The 16,943-nt window shown below is 39.2% G+C and overlaps 1 protein-coding gene across 3 annotated transcripts in view; it reads right to left on the bottom strand.

Moving 5' to 3' along the window:
- Positions 1-16,943, bottom strand: part of ATP8A1 (ATPase phospholipid transporting 8A1) — a 230,837-nt gene that overhangs the window by 67,397 nt on the left and 146,497 nt on the right. For all 3 annotated transcript variants that reach the window (XM_042936485.1, XM_042936486.1, XM_042936487.1), the window contains one exon: positions 6,520-6,692. In XM_042936485.1, coding sequence (XP_042792419.1) covers positions 6,520-6,692 — 173 coding nt within the window. The remainder of the gene's footprint in view (positions 1-6,519; positions 6,693-16,943) is intronic.

Raw genomic sequence — 16,943 nt, 5'->3', positions numbered from 1 at the left:
TGCTTTCCTTTCCCCCACAAAATCAGGTCAGTAGACAGATTGAAGAAATATTGTAGGTTCCATATACCATGTCCTTAACAAATCGGAAAATGAAGCCCTTTATTCCATCACCATAGAACTGAAAGAGAACTGTACATAATCTATTAGGTGGATTTGTTTTTGAAGACACATTAGAGTGCTGACTATTGATTTATGTAAAGCTTTAGGGAGGCCTCAGTGGAAAGCTGCAGAGTCTGTACTTAAAATTGCTGAACAGAAAAGAATCATCAAGAATTTGAATGTAGTTATGGAAGATACATACACTTATTCCAAGTTAGCAAGATATAAAACAGAAAAAGACTGAAACGAGTAAGATAGCATTTAAGAAGCATGATCATGGAAATCAAGATAGCACTTACTCTTGGGAGGATAATAAAGCTACAGGGAGGGGAGCGTGCGGGGGCTTCTGAGGTGCTGGTTATGCTCGAGTACTTGATACAGGAGTGTACTTGCTTCATGAAAATTCACTAAGTTGCATGCTTATATTTTATATACTTTCCAGTACAAGTTAACTCTGTTTTACTGGAGTTATATGATCTGCAGTTCTAATCGGTGTCTGTGTGTGTGTGCGTGTGTGCGTGTGCACGTGCGGCTGTTGGGTGATGGTGGTTTATCTAAACTGATCATATCTAAAACTATATCATGTTGAATTGTAGTGGAATTCTGAAGTGTTGAGATTTATTAATATTTTACTGTCAAATATGGACTTCCCTGGTGGGGAACTGTATAACATAAGTGGCTACCAGACTGTACCGTGGCCTTATTATTTAACATTACTCAGGAGGGGTAGAGTAGCAAATGAGACAGACAGGGCTGAACAGCTTATTATATGATGTTAAAGCAAAACATGGGCATTTTATGAAGTTATAAAACTTATTCAGCATGTCCTCTTTTAGCCATACATGTATGAAAGAAATATTCTCTCAACATTTCCAACATTTATTCATATTTTCTTGGAAGCAAACACGGGGTTGACATTCATTAACAGTTTGTAAGTCTTCTCAAAGCCAAACATCTGCTTGGCATCCAATGGTGTTCACAAACTTTTTTCTTTAAAGGAATGTCTGTTGAGCATTTATTAGCTTCATTTGTGCTTTATGACTACCCTTTAAGTGCAGAACATTTATTTAGGGAAATCCTTCAAGTTTAAGACAATCCCAAAAGATTCAAGAAGTAGATCTGTCTTGACCCTTTGCTTAATGCAGTCATGCTATGACACAGAGTATTCAAAGGGTCCCTTTAGACCTTTTCTAGGAGGACCGGTTGATCAGACCAGGGTGAAAGGTTTTGTCTGGAATGCCACTCCTGAGTGACGACTCTCACTGAAGTCAAGTTGTTTTTTTTTTTTTTTTTTTTAATGCACTATGGGGAAAATGGCCCAAAAGGGGGTTAAACTTTGATTAGAGATGTTGCAAGTCGGGAAAAATGCTTACTTCAATTTAACTTCTGCTTTTCAGAAGACATAAGTACATAAATTATGTAGAAGAACGGTGATTACTAGACAGTCTAAAAGCTGGAGGCTCTAGGCCAATTTTCAACCAACTGTCACAGAACATAAGTTTCAAAATATGTTTAAGCTAAACTGACAACTACAGAAAAAATGTAAAATTCTTTGAAAGGCTGGGTTATGTGAACTGATGAGGATCTCAGAAACCACATGCTATTTAACACACAGCAATACTTCCCTGCAACATTCCCACCCTCTTCTGGAGGGAATATTGAAAGAGGTAGAACAGATGCTTCCACAAATTAAGCTGATCCAAGCGGTAGACAGACCCGTCCCAGCATAGAGTGGCCCACAGAAGAAGGGTTTGTCCAGAAAGTGAAAGGGCCAGGAGAGGTCCTCTGGCCCAGCGGCTTTCAAGCTGGAAGGAAATAACTGAGAAGGTGTGTATGTGCACGGCTCTCCCACGGCTCTATGTCAGAGAAGCTCTACTCTCTGCTGCTTAGACCTCCAGGCTCTGTAGGATTTGAATCATTGCTATGTGCCAAGCTCTTCTTTTTACAGGTCACAAAACCAAAGCCAGAGAAATTCCACTAGGCGGCCAAAGTGCCAGAGAGGTAAAATTAGAACAAGAATTTTATGAATCCTCAGATAAAATGCCATTATATGTACCAATTATGCAAGCTCTAAGAACTTAGGGCATAAAATGTTGGTAACTGAGATGAGGAATTATTTACCTGGTACAGTAACATTGCAGAATAGGTCTTGATTTTCGCTGGGCACAGAAATCTCCACAAGTCTTGGAGCAAGCCTTTCCCTCTCCTACCTGTGTAAGAGTTTTAGGGAGTGTGTGAAGCCCCTAAAATGGTGAATTCAATTTTACATATTTGTGTATATGTGTATTTTGCAGGAGTGGTGGGGGGGGTGGGGGGCGAGGGGTGTTGAAAATGATGCAGAGTTTTCATGTTCTTCAAACATCTGATCCCACCAAATGATGGAATTGGTGCATTTGAGCAAGGGAAAAGAAGGAAAGAAGGACCACAAGGAGTTTATGTTTATAACCAGGAAAACTGATCAGAAACTCCTCTAACGTTAGATGCATGTTTCCTATTAAACTATTCAGGTTATACAGGTAAGTGTACACAGAGGTAAAAACAAAACCTGCATGGTATCTATAAAAATACAGGACATGTTGGGCAGATAAAAACAGATTTCATTTTACTTTTTGGGTTTTACATACTTAAAAAAATTACTTGAAGTATAACATGAAACCTTCCCTTTGTAAACCAAAACCAGGACTCCAAAGCCCTGAATAATTTTGGAACGAGGGGATTATTTCTGTCTCTGAATAGTCCCTTCAGAAAATGGCGGTGAGTGAGAGATATAATGACTACTGACTGAGAACAACTGTTTCTTTCAATTCAACTGTAGGCTTTTCAGGAAAAACGCTCATCTTTATAACTGTGTCAATTAGGCAAACACTGAAAACTGCCTTCTGCCCTCTCTGCTGATAATGTCAGGGAAGAAAGTGGCTGATGTAATCCTGAAGATGGAACTAATATTGAGAGCCTCATTATCCATTACGGGAAGGCTTTCCTCTCCACTTCCACTCTAGCTGTGGCCCAGAGCAGACTCTGGATGATTTTCACATGAGGACTGACCAAAAAAAAAAAAAAAAAAAAAAAAGAATATCAGAAAATAGTTGGGCGGGGAGAAACCCATAAAGACAGAATGAACACAAACAAATTTGTGAAACAGTAGTGTATTTTGAAATAATATTCAGTATCTGTCTGGAGTGTATGTTCTAATAGCAGAAAATAGAGAATTTCCTGAGGCTGGGAGACTGTCATCTTCTGGGAACCTGGAGTGCCACTTGCATTTAATGGTAAAGAAAGATCTACAGAATTGCCCACCTATTCCTCACAAGTGACAAAAGCACATCATGGAAATTGTACTTCAAGGTTAGTAAGCTGAATGAGAGGAATACGGTCTGTGCCACTGGATAAAATGCCAGGAGGCACTAGGCGGCCAAGAAGGTGAACAGACATAACTGCAGCAGTGGCACTGATGAATTCTCAACACCAGACTGGAAGTTGAACCACAGTCCTTAGGGGAAAAGAGAGAGTATGAAGGCACTCAGAAGAAAAAGCTGAGGAAAGATATTTTACTTAAAAAAAGAAAAAGCCCTAAAAACTCTAAATAAAACCCAGTGTCTGCATAGGGACCTTCAGGTCCTCAAACATGCATAAAACAGGATGGAGGGAGGAAGGGGCCACACACATCTTTATAAGCTCAGTTTCAGAGCTGAGTTGCACGTGCATGGCAGAGTGTGATTCCCTCCCAGGGACCTGGGCCCAGAGGAGCCCTGAGATCCATGTGACTTGTGAGCCATCCAGAACAAGGATCTCGGGAGAGAATTTCACAAGCTCACAACATATTTCTTCTCCCTTGACTACGCTTTCTAGTGTTTCTCTCCCTCTGCTATTGTTTAATTTTGTGGTTCAACTTTTGGAAGAATGGTGGGAGGTACTGTGTTAAGCAATGCTCTAAGAATGAGATCAGCTGCAGGGACTGCATTATGAGAACTGGCCTCCCACAGCTTTCAAAGCAACTGTGATTCTACTTAAAAGGAAAAAAAAAAAGGATACATGAAGGAGAGCAGGCAGGAAGTCTTATTCATCCTTGTAGGTGTGGCCCATCTGCTCAGCACACAGTAGGGCCAGACCAAGGGAACCGATCACTGAATCTAAAGAGCTCTGTATTCCGTTTTGTTTTCAAGCAGGAGCTAACAGTCATATCACTTAATGTGCTTTTGAGCAATCTTTTGTTGATCCTTGTGATCCCATTAGTGAAAGTGATTAACAACTAGATCTGGCACACAATTATCCTGATGGAAGGGTGTCAGAGTTGAACACTACTAAGACTTGGTCAAGAGATTAGCAAGGAATCAAGAAAGGTCACTGGAAAAAGCAGATTTTTAAAAAGCATGGTGATAGCAAAGTACAAATGAGACCATCAAGATAAATTAATCTCTAATTCTTTCTTCGTGATTAAGCAGAAAGCCTGAATATTACTAATATTAAGTATGTACAACATGCTATCCAAGAGCTGTTTTACAGCAACATTTATCAATACATACCACAGTGAAGAAAAATAAATGACTAAAGTAATACGATTCCTGGAATAAGCACTTTTAATTCTCTGAGTATAATTTCATAGGTTGAAAATGATGCTTTATAAAAGGTATTTATTAAGTTAGGTTTAAATATGTTTCACAAAATAGGTTCCAGCTGAAATTTCGGAAAGATCTACAAGGCATGGCTTACAAATGTGGAGGCAGATTATAGGCAGGATATTTAAGAGAATAAGCCCAGACAAAAAAGGTTTAAAAAGCATAACCTTCTTTTATCAGTAAATATATATTTTAAGATAATAAAAGAAAATAGAAAACATTTAAAGATAATGTTAAAAGAACAAATTCTGAGAAATTCTTCAGAAGCCTTGCTAAGATTTCATCTCCCAGGAGGATAAACACTGGAGACACTGCCACCTGGACCTGGTGTGACCAGCTGGTAAGACTCAGTAAGTGGATGGCAAAGAGGAAAATCCCCGGGTTCCACGGTGAAGACACTGGGCATAGTCATGAATACATTAAATTAATTAATTAATTTTAAAATATTTATTTGAGAGAGAGGGAGAGAGAGAGAGAAAGAACACGAGTGGGGGAGGATCAGAGAAAGAGAGAGGAAGAGAGACAGACTCCCAAGCAGGCTCCATGCTATTGGTGCAGAGCCCGACTCAGGGCTTGCACTCGTGAACTATGAGAACATGACCTGAGCCGAAACCAAGAGTCGGACGCTTAACTGACTGAGCCACCCAGGTGCCCCGTATTTATTTATTAAAAAAAAAAAAATTATTTAATTATTTTTTATTTTAGAGAGAGGGAAAGGGTGAATGGGGGAGAGGGGCAGAAGGAGAGATAAATAGAATCTTAAGCAGGCTTCATGCTTAGCATGGAGCCCAACGTGGGGCTCCATCCCATGATTCTGGGATCATGACCTGAGCCAAAATCAACAGTTGGATACTTAACCAACTGAGCCACCCAGCTGTCCCATGAATATTCTTCCTTCCTTCCTTCCTTCCTTCCTTCCTTCCTTCCTTCCTTCCTTCCTTCTTTAAAATTTTTTAAGGTTTATTTATTTTGAGAGAGAGAGAGAGCACAAGCAGGGTAGGAGCAGAGAAAGGAGAGAGGAGAAAGGAGAGAGGAGAGAGGAGAGAGGAGAGAGGAGAGAGGAGAGAGGAGAGAGGAGAGAGGAGAGAGAGAATCCCAAGCAGGTTCTGTGCTGTCAGCACAGAGCCTGATGCGGGGCTCAAACTCAAGAGCCACAAGATCATGAACTGAGCCAAAGGCAGACACTTAGCCGACTGAGCCACCAGGTGCCCCATCAATACACTTTAAATTTTAGGATATAGGGGAACAATGAAGACAAAGATATGGGGAAGATTTTTTGACAAGAAGTTTGGGAAGGACTGGAGTGAATAGTTTACAAAAATGTAGTTCTATGGATTCAAGCCTTGATAACTCAAAACAGATTCTAACTTAGGAAATGAGCAATATCATAAATTACAGGAAAGAGGAATGTACAGTCAAGAAACAGTCTTGAGGAAAATGACCAAGCACCTCCCATCCTGCCATTCCCTAAAGTTAAGTCCTTGAAGCAGGATCTAAGATTGATGTGTAGAAAAGAGAACATTTACAGAAATTACCAAACATGGAAATGTAGGTAAATAACTGATTTTGAACACAGGAGATGGCAATAAACTTGTTGATTCAAATTATGAAAAATAATTACTAATGATCACTAAGACTCTGCTACCAAATTCTATTCCAGGTTGTAAACCTTCAGTCTTGAGTGAGTGAAATAACAAATAACCTGACATTTACAAATTCTGGATAGAATCTGGAAGTTCAAAAATCAAGAACTTAGGAGCAAGGTGCTCTTTACTGAAATCTGACAATATTAAGGAGAACTTACCTGCAGCAAATAACAGCTTTGCATGACAAAGCCAAGTCCAGGAAATACTGTCTTACTCCAAAAGTTAAGGCATACTTGAGGGTTTTCCCATCAATTATAAGAGCAAAATCATTCTCTTTTCGAAGAGCATCACCAAGGGTAGTGCAGTGGCGACTGAGAGTTTCCCTTGTTGCCTGTAAAATCAAACAAACACTCTCAACATTTTGCTCCCATTCGTTCTACTAAGATGCCTTCAGGATGTTCAGCAACTACATTTAGTTATTTTTAGTGCTTTTCTGTTTTAAATTGCTTTCACATAACTCCACTCATTCTATTCTCACAAAAGTTCCTCAAAGGAGATTGGACAAATGTTATCAGAAGAAATAAATTACTCCATTAAAGTCACACGTCTGTGCCTACCAGGGTTGGGATTACAAATCACTGATTCCTCTGCAATCTTTGCTCATTATTCTAACCACACAAATCACAGTCCTGCAAAAATATTTTCACTAAATTATCTTATTACAAAACAACAACACTGTCCTAATTTATGAACTAGTCAAAATTGCTTAGCCATGAATTCAAGGGAAAAGTTGAAGAATATAATTTAAATAACTTATTTTTTCAGAATTCCTCAATGCTACTGAAACTTAATTCCCAGTAACCAAGAGGGAAATGCAGTATCTGTCATCTCTTGCCACTTCACAAATTGGTTTCTATAACTTTAATCATGATTTCATGATGCTGTATTTCAGTTAGGGATGGGGACATGTGGCTTGGTAATCTTGATGGATCAAATAAAAGAACCCCTCCCATCAATAGAGTATTAAAAACCTTTAGTATCAAGGAAAGCTTTGTTCACCTCAACTATACAGAGGGGTTGTATTTATCTCCCTCGTCAAGAACTGCTTTCTCAGCTCTTCAAAGGCAAAAAGTTTCAAGATATTTAGCTTCCCTGCCCCCCCTGCCCCAAATCCTATAGACTCTTCCTATAACCTAATGGTGTCGGCTTTCTGTTTTACAAGAGTCCGAACACTGAGAAGAAACAGAACACTGGCTCTGCACAAGGAAATATAAGGAACAATTCCTCTACTACTGGAGTTGTTCAGAATGCTAGCCTTCAGTTATTTATATAATAAATACAATAAATATATATGTATATATATATTTGTACTTATTATGTATATATATACATATATGTATATATGTATATATACACATATATATGTATATGTATACATATATATTATTATGTATACATATATACATATATATATATAAAATAAAGTCTACCTTTAATAAAAGTACTTTTAATTTTTATTGCATTCATGGGACATAATTATTGTTCCAATTTAAGAATGTGGCACTGTTTTTTCAGTTGCACTCACAAACAGGGAAGTAAAGACATAGGGAATTAAAATGTTTATTGGAGATTTTTGAAGGTGTTTCTGCATTCATATTTGAATGAGGTTCACACTGTGTTCTGGGATTTCAAAATCTGTTTATCAGAATAATATAACCACATTGTGCCGTAAAGTAAGCCTGCCCAAATTTCCTAATACTGGAACTTCACTTAACGTCTCCCCTGTTCCTCATGATCTACAGTGACACTAAGGACCACCATGCAGCAGCATTCTCTACAAAACTTTTGTTTATACTTTACATCCAGGGGAAGTAGCTGTTTGAATTTACAGGCTTTATCCTCCTATTTCCTGCTAAAAAAATTTGGTCCAAGAGCACTTGAGAAAAGAAGGTGAAAATTTCAGAAAAATTCTGCAAACAAAATTTACTAATGATAATACAGATTACTCTAGATTGCCTTAAAAACAAATGAACAAAGACTAAACGAGCAAGTAAATGAATGAACTGAGAAAAAAGATAAAAATAAAATACTTAGCACAGAGTACATACAAGATTCTAATGGCTATGCATACGCATACATTTAGTAAACACTTGTTATAACCCTATGCAGAAGGCATCATTGCTACCCCCATTCTGCAGATGAGAAACAGGAGACAGAATTTAACTTCCTTGCCCATGAACACTTGGCTACTAATGGGTGAAATCAAACTCAGAATTAAAAAAGTTCTGTGCTAGCTTGCCTTTCTCCATATAATCCAGCAAAAATAAATAAATAAATAAATAAGTAAATAAAGAGTAAAAAAAAAAAAAGAGTTAAAAAAAAAACCCCACCCCAACTTGAGACAGTACCAGACACAGCAACTTATAAATGGAATGCCCACATCATTCCCTCTGTTGTTTCCCTAGAGCTCTCATCATCTGTCTCTCATCTCGTCTTTACTGCCAACAGAGATTTCTCTTTATAAAACAAATGTAAAACACAAACCACATCTCTTGCTCTGAAATTTTTCTATGGCTTCCTACTGTTTACACTGTAAAGTCCAAACTCTTAAATCAGCATTGAAGACTCTCTGAAATCTAGGCCCAACTAATTTTCATTCATATTTCCCTTCACAGTCTTGACCCCTTCATGCCATCTTTGGAATGTCCTTCCCTTCAGAGGTTAGTCTATCACCTTCTAAACCAAGTTTATCCACTAAGCCCTCCCAGACTTGGCCCATGTGACCAAGTGTAACTCACTCTAGGCCAGCAAAGTCTTCAGTTCCTTGAAGGGAGAGAGTACGTTTAACCCATTTCTCAGCAGCAAACATATTGCCCATGATTACAAATGCTTGGGAATTGCCAATGTATTGAATGAAAGCACTGATAAATTCTGATTTCTTTCTACTGGCAGCTCTTCAATTCCCTGTCTTTTATCACTTCTGATTTGAGAGTGAGTGAGCGTGTGCATGCATGCGCGTGTGTGAGAGAGAGAGAGAGAGAGAGAGAAACAGAGAGACAGAAACAGAGAGAGGAAGAGAGGGAGGGAGGGAGATCTTGTCTTGCTTGCTCCTTAATTTTTTAGAGAACAATCCATCACTTCAACAGTCTTTCAAACCAAGGCACTGATCACTAAAATGCCATTGTATTTTTTATGCTTTTGCCCATGTGACTCTTGGGCTGAAAACCCAAATGAAAGCTGAGGTAGAGCCCAGGAGAACTCCACATTTCCTTAAAGATCAGCGGCAGAGCAAGACTGAAAGTCAAGTGAGCCCTGAGCCTTGTAAGCTCCCGCATTAACTGAAGCCATGGGACGCGGTCCGGTCCATCCTCCTACTCTCTCTCCTTTTGAAAAGTGTTCTCTGACACCTTGAAATGTGTTGAGAACTGTCTTATTTGTAGCATTAGTACCCAATGGGTTTCCTTGGTGATTTTCACAGATCTTCAGCAAATCAAAAGGTGTCAGGACATGTAATAGGGGCAACATTTCAGAAGGTGAGTCCAAGAACTTCCCACTGTGAATTTTCCAGGCGGCCCACCTAGAGTGCAGGGTGACAACAAAAAGCTGCAAACATTTCCTTATTTTAGTTTATAGCTTTCTTTTGTAAGGAGCTCTGTTGTTGGCTGTTACATGTTATATTTTACTCTTATTTATACTGCCAGGAGTATTTTAAAATTATTTTATTTATGAAAGTTTATTGCTTCTCCCCTAAGCCTGGGAGCCATACTTTATGGCCACATTGCATTGAAGCTTATCTCCTGTAGCTAGAAATAAATTTATTAGTATATTAGCTGTTGCTTTGTTTTCTTTTTGGCTACTGGAGGGGGAAATGTTTAAACATTTAAACTTAGTGACATGTGAAAGTGAAAATATATAAATGAGAAGCTAAATCAGAAAAAGGATAAAGGACCACAGAGTAGAACAAAATGAAAGCTCTGTAATATCTCCTTATTCTACACAGTCTTATTTGTGGGCTGAAAGAAAAGGAGTGTGTGTTGCCATAACCATGGCTGGTGTGAGGTAAAGGCAATTTGGGGACACAGATAGGCGAGGGGCAAGGCAGGGGTCCAGGTACCTTACTCGGCAGCCATACAGGTGAGGGAGGGAAAGTAGGATTTGTGTGCTTTCTCTTACCCATATGGGTAAGTGTCCCTTACCCATATGGACACTCCAGTCAATCCTTCAGCTCACCTCCCCCTCCCCTAAGCCCTGCACACAGCCAAGAGCTCTTTAGAAGCTCTTAGCCCCTGGACCTCCTGCCATGCTTTCCTGCCTCGCCAATTCAGTTTAGGCCACAACCAACACTCTCCTCGGTTCTTAGTTTTGACAACATGGAAGGGAAAAACCACCTCACTACGAGGACAGGCTCTATTCCAGCTCTCTCCTCTTGCATGGGTGCTCATTACCACTAATCCATGCTTTCATCCATGCCCACTGGATTCCATTTTCCCACAGGCTACTCCAGACCCTTTCTTCTCCCTAGATTCCGAATTCGGCCCTTGTCACGTCAGCCAACATCTATCTGCTTTACTGAGAACGTTTATGCCAGGAAGAATTCCCTCAACTTTCCTTCCTCAACCTCAAAACTTCCCTTTACTTTTTTCTCCCTAATTTTTGAGGCAGGGGAAGAAATGAATTTTTCTCGCCTCTGGTCCCTCCACTTTTCTCTTGCATCTTCCTTCTCTCCATTGTCACTGTTTTTCTCCCTTTAGGACTGCAAACTAAAAACAGTGAACAAATAAACGACCATGGCTCTATTGCTCCTGAGTCCTCCAGGTGACAGGGGTGCTACTATCTTTCGGACTGTCACATACTTGTTTATACTTCTACAACACAGCACGATGTATAGTCATTTATCTCTTCTTCCCTTTGGGACTGAAGCCTCTGACAAAGAAATAAAGGCTTTGTAATGAAAGAATAACCAAATTATTAATGATTGCAGAATACCTTGTGGGAAGTTACAATAGTTTTTGTGTGACTATTTTGAAGATTGCTTTTGTTGAGTATACAACTCCTGTGTTTCATAAAACTCCAAGAATGTCTTGGATATTTTTTTTAAGATTTTACTTTTTTGTAATTTTTTTTTAACTTTTTATTTATTACTGAGAGACAGAAAGAGACAGACGTGTGAGCAGGGGAGGGCAGAGAGAGAGGGGGAGATGCAGAATCTGAAGCGGGCTCCAGGCTCTCAGCAGTCAGCACAGAGCCCAACATGGGGCTCGAACTTATAAACCGTGAGAGCATGACCTGAGCCAAAGTCAGAAGCTCAACTGACTGAGCCACCCAGGTGCCCCAAAGTGCTTATCTTCTTATAGAGGAAATGGACAACAAGGTGGTAGTGATGATCTAACATCTCTTTCTGTCTCATAGAATATAAATTGTCTAATAAAAATAATAAACACCTAGACTAGCTATTTCATGATCAAGCAAGGTTATGCAACAGTGGGCCAAGTAAACAATATTTATTTGCTTTCTAAGAAATATGCTTAGAAAAGAAAAAGAAAGAAAAATGCTTGGCAGATAATTAGGCCAGTAGAATTCCTCATAAAGACAACTCTGACCAGAAGGCTTTCTTGGAGTTCTGTTTCAATCTTTAGGGGATAGCCTGGAAAAATAGGTAACATGTTCATATAAAACCCTGCAATAAAACAAAACAAAACAAAACAAAACAAAATAAAATAAAATAAAACAAAATAAAACAACAAACTTTAAGAAATCAGAGACTTGTAGCTTTATGGCAATCTTTTTCAGTGCTTTTACATGACGTTTACCAAGGAAATCCTTGATAAAAACCACATAGGGGAGCCTAGACAATGAAATCTGACACAATTTTACAGTGAAACAAATTGAAAGCCCCGATTTGTTTGGAAAGTATCATAGCATGCAAGATGTCACTTCCATTTTGGCAAAAACTCTGCTTGGAACAGTCTAAAGAACCCAGAGGCCAGATGTGCAAAGAACATGCTAGGCCACCTAAGAACTATGTTTTTGATGGCCTAAAATGTAATGTTGTAGAAAGCACCTGCATAAAATGGCTCTTTTCAGCCATTTTTCTAGTTTTTGGTTTTTTTTCCTGATTCTTTTCAGAGGTTTATACATAGACAGTCTTACTTAGGAACATATCCAAGGAACACCCTCATAGAGAATGTGGAAATACCCCTAAGGAAAGGAAAATAAAAGCCTTTAGCCTTTGACTAGAAGACTAGTTGGCCAAATCTCACTAGCAGAGATGAGGTAAAGATTACAGATAAATGTTCCAATATGCCAGGCCTCATGGTGGTGACTTCCACACTGTGCTCCAGGACCACGGTTACTTACAGGGACAATAAGTGATGTTTCATCACTCATCTACATCCCAGAGGGTATCATCAGCAAGGCCAAGCCAGAATGGCAAAAGCTAAAGGAAAGAGGTATATTTATTTATCACAAAGTATATGTTGGTGTTTGGGTGACTACAGACACTTGGCATTTATATTTCTTCCTGGCAATCTGTTAAAGTATGTGCAGGTCAAATGATAAACTTATGTTTTAAGGAGAATTCTATTCCCAGAAAGGAAAAAATGATATATCAACATTCTGAATTACACGTTGACTTTCAGACACAGTATTTAACAATGTATTTCATTGTTCTTGGATTTATTCTTTTCCTTCATGAGTTCATCACCGGTTAAGTGAAATAAGCATACGATTGGGGCTAATGATGAATCACACTTGGGAGACACACAACTCTCACCCTTGTCAGATGGACTGAAGTTTATGAAGCTTGTACTTCTTGGTTTAGTGGAAACACCACAGGTTTCTGTTCACTTGCTTCCCATAAAAAGGGCAAAATGCAACCCAACGCTACAGGAAAACACCTGCAGGGATCTTGCTGAACAAGGATGGCGACTCTGCTAAAACAAGATAATTTGCTGGAAGCTGGGCCACTGTAAACTTGTCAGCTGATGTGCAAAGTCACCAACTGATGCAGAGAAAGCAGGCATCAGTATACAATGTGCAAATGCACAGCTATAAAAAAGCGGACTCTTTTTGTCAGAAAGTCAAGGGTGGCCATGAGGGTTCACAAGATACTTCTGGGCACTGATCACATCTGAAGCAAGATCACGAAGCCACGTTGTAAAGAACTAACATTCCAGAAGCTAGAAGGCAATAATATGGTATCAGAATGGCACTGTTCTGCCCTTTATGGATATCTTTATTCGCAGGTTATTTTACTTCTTGGAATCAAACTTTTCTCATTCATGAGATTGGGTTAATATCTGTTTTGTAGGGTTATGGTAGGGACAAAATAGCTCTTTTAATTGTGAGTCAAGCACCCAACCCAGTGCTTGGTTCATAGCTGACATCCAAAAAGACTAGTTCTTTCCCTTCCTCTGACATTAGGTTTAATGGAGGTACCAACATCTGATAAAGAAGGATTCTCAAAGTGTCAAATACTGTACAATATTAGTACAATACAAGTGGTATCATGAGGAGAATTGTAAGTTTCCTTTTGAAATTTTCCACTGGCAATTTATTTCAATCCACTTAACATTCAACTCTACCAGCCACTTCTGCCACATGAAAAGTATCTGGAAATCTGTCTTGCCCTCAACTCTAGAAAAGTTAGCATTACTTCTTCACATACAGCATATGGCTCTTGCTATATGGCAGGAAGATGACTATTTATTTATTTATTTATTTTTAAACATTTATTTATTTTTGAGACAGAGACAGACAGAGCATGAACGGGGGAGGGTCAGAGAGAGAGGGAGACACAGAATCTGAAACAGGCTCCAGGCTCTGAGCTGTCAGCACAGAGCCCGAAGCGGGGTTCGAACTCACAGACCACGAGATCATGACCTGAGCTGAAGTCGGCCGCTTAACCGACTGAGCCACCCAGGTGCCCCGGAAGATGACTATTTATATAACTAAACTAGATTGTTTTTCTTTAACAAATTAGTTTGTCCCAATCTGATAGAACTCTTGAGTGGAAAATAACTTGAAAGTTATAAACTGACTTGGTGTTTTTCTGTGTGTGTGTGTATAGATGCCCACATCAATATATATGTTAGACTTTAAGCTCCCATAAAGAATGCAAAATTATATATATGTAAAGTTACATGCAATAACATTAAACATGCAAATGTGATTCATAAATACTAGGTTTAAAATAGCTAATGATAAAGAAAACACACAGGCTGGGGCGCCTGGGTGGCTCAGTTGGTTAAGCGTCTAACTGTTGATTTTGGCTCCCATCATGATCTCATGGTTCATGAGATTGAGCCCTCCATTGGGCTCTGCACTGATAGCGTGGAACCTGCTTTGGATTCTCACTCTTACCCCTCCCCCTCTCATCCCCCCCCCCCCCAATAAATACATATATTTTTTGTAAAAGGAAAAAAAAAAACCCACAGAGGCCTTGCTTTGCTGGCATGTTCTTAAGATATAACACCATAACTTAATTTTATAGATATGTTTTGTTTTTTAATAGCAGAAAAATAAATATTTCCTGGGGGGGGGTGAAAAAAACCTTACTTTAACTTGCTAAAGGTCTACCTTTTAAAACCTATTAGAAGTTAATTTAAAATGTCAAATAAGAGAATATATATATAAGAATCTTAAACTAACACATACTTTATTAGCTGTTTTTGTGGTTTGTGGCCTCACCTCATCATCATTTAAGCCATGAGGTATTTACAAATTTATGGTCAAATAACATTTCATTCTTTCTCTACTTTTACACTTTCCAAATGTTCACACCCTCAAATTACAAATTAACAGAACATTCCAAGAACATTCTTAATAATACATTATGACCATATCAAGTATGGACAATGTTAGCAAGTTCTTAAAGAGTGAGTTATGACTCCCATAATAGCAACATGGATAAACCACTGGGTGTTACTTATTTTTCGACAATGTGTTATTGATTCAGTGGAACACTGGACCTTCCATATACGCCTGTATAACACATATATCCACTATTCCACTGGCTACTGCTGGCAGCAGTAAGTTGTAAAGAATGTATGCCTGAGAGTAGAGAGAAACTACATTTATATATAATTGGTCCATTTAGTATTCATTCCAGTAGAATCACCAGCATTCTTGGACATAGTTTTTGACTAAAAAGCTTTGGTGTTTTTAAACTCCCAGACTATATGAGAACATAACCCTAAAAAACGTATTTGTATAGAACCAAACTAATGTAGAGTAATTTTTCCAAAGTGGATAAGGGCAGACAGAAGGTGAAATCATTAAAAACATATGGTCAAAGAGGTCCTCCAAAACCGCTTAGTGGAAAGCAGCCAAGGGAATGCATTTAATCAATACATATTGCTAAATATAATGAAGAGGGGAAAGAGACACACAAAAAAATTCCCATGCTTTGCTGATACACAGGTACGGGTTTTCCACGGTGGGAATACATATAAAACACTGTAACTGAGGAAACAGTCCGATCTCCCAGCAGGGTCACGTCATCAGAAAGGTTAGGGGTCACAAAATGGAAGGTAAGAAGAGGACACTGTGGCGCTGGATAAATTGCTCTTGGCCCCTGAAAAGAGGTTTGGGATGTGGGATTATGATCGGTTCCATCAGGCAAATAACTCCTTATGAGGCATCTAGTCTCACTTGGGGTATGCTAGAGAGAGAGAGGCAGAGAAGTGTCGAATCTGGGTCTGAGGCTACGGTTCAGTGTTGGGGTATGGGCACGCAGCAAAGAGAAACAAATCCAGTGAAAGGAAGGAAGAGTGAGGTAGGGGATATAATTATATCATTTAAATAGTTTTGTGGATAAAGGCTTTTACCCAAGTTCTCATGGTAATTATTTTAAACCACCACTGAAAGCCTCCTAAACACTTATTTTGAGCTTGGTATTAAATATTCTCTGGTGGCGGCAGTGACTTAAACACAGAAGGAAGAATTCTAGAGGAACTCGGTCGGCAGACATCCAGTCTCTCATACGGTCTTCGATTCAGCCAGGAAGAGGATGCTCAGAACATACAGCTGCCTTTTTTTTTTTGGGGGGGGGGAATATGCAAATTACCAAATCAATGGTTTGGAGAAAGTTAACAACCAGGAAGCCTGTGAGAAATTGTTACCCCCACAAAGAAAGAACCACAAAGAAAGCTAATGTTGGGTCCATTTTCCTAATGATTTGAATTAATTAATGTAGGAATGCAGAAGAATCATTATCTGCTGTATATTCTCAGTGCAAACCCCAAATCCATACCGTTTCCATTATTTCATAGGTACACTCAATAAAGTCTTCCATACAGTCATTGTGTGAGTACAATGAAACGTAGTCTTTCCCGAGTTCCATAAATACAAGATGCCCAAATGCCACAGTTTTCCAGAAGAGCATCTGTCTTTCAGCTGCTTTGTAGTCCTAGTGGTGAGTGGGAAAGGAGGTAGGAACAAAGTAGAGGGACAAGGCAGAAAACGTGGGGGATGCCTCCCAGAATGCTTCCTCCTGTGACTGTCTCCGCTGCCACTGGAGAAGGTATGGTTATTTAAAAACAAAAGGAAAAGGGGTGCCAAGGTGGCTCTGTTAAGCAGCCCACTTAGGCTCAGGTCTTGATCTCAGGGTTCACGAGTTCGAGCCCTGTGTCAGGTTCTGTGC

The sequence above is a fragment of the Panthera leo genome, chromosome B1, assembly GCF_018350215.1.
Source record: "Panthera leo isolate Ple1 chromosome B1, P.leo_Ple1_pat1.1, whole genome shotgun sequence".
In the NCBI taxonomy this organism is placed as follows: Eukaryota; Metazoa; Chordata; class Mammalia; order Carnivora; family Felidae; genus Panthera; species Panthera leo.
The sequence above is the reverse complement of the archived record's forward strand: the minus strand, read 5'-3'. Positions and strand labels throughout refer to the sequence as shown.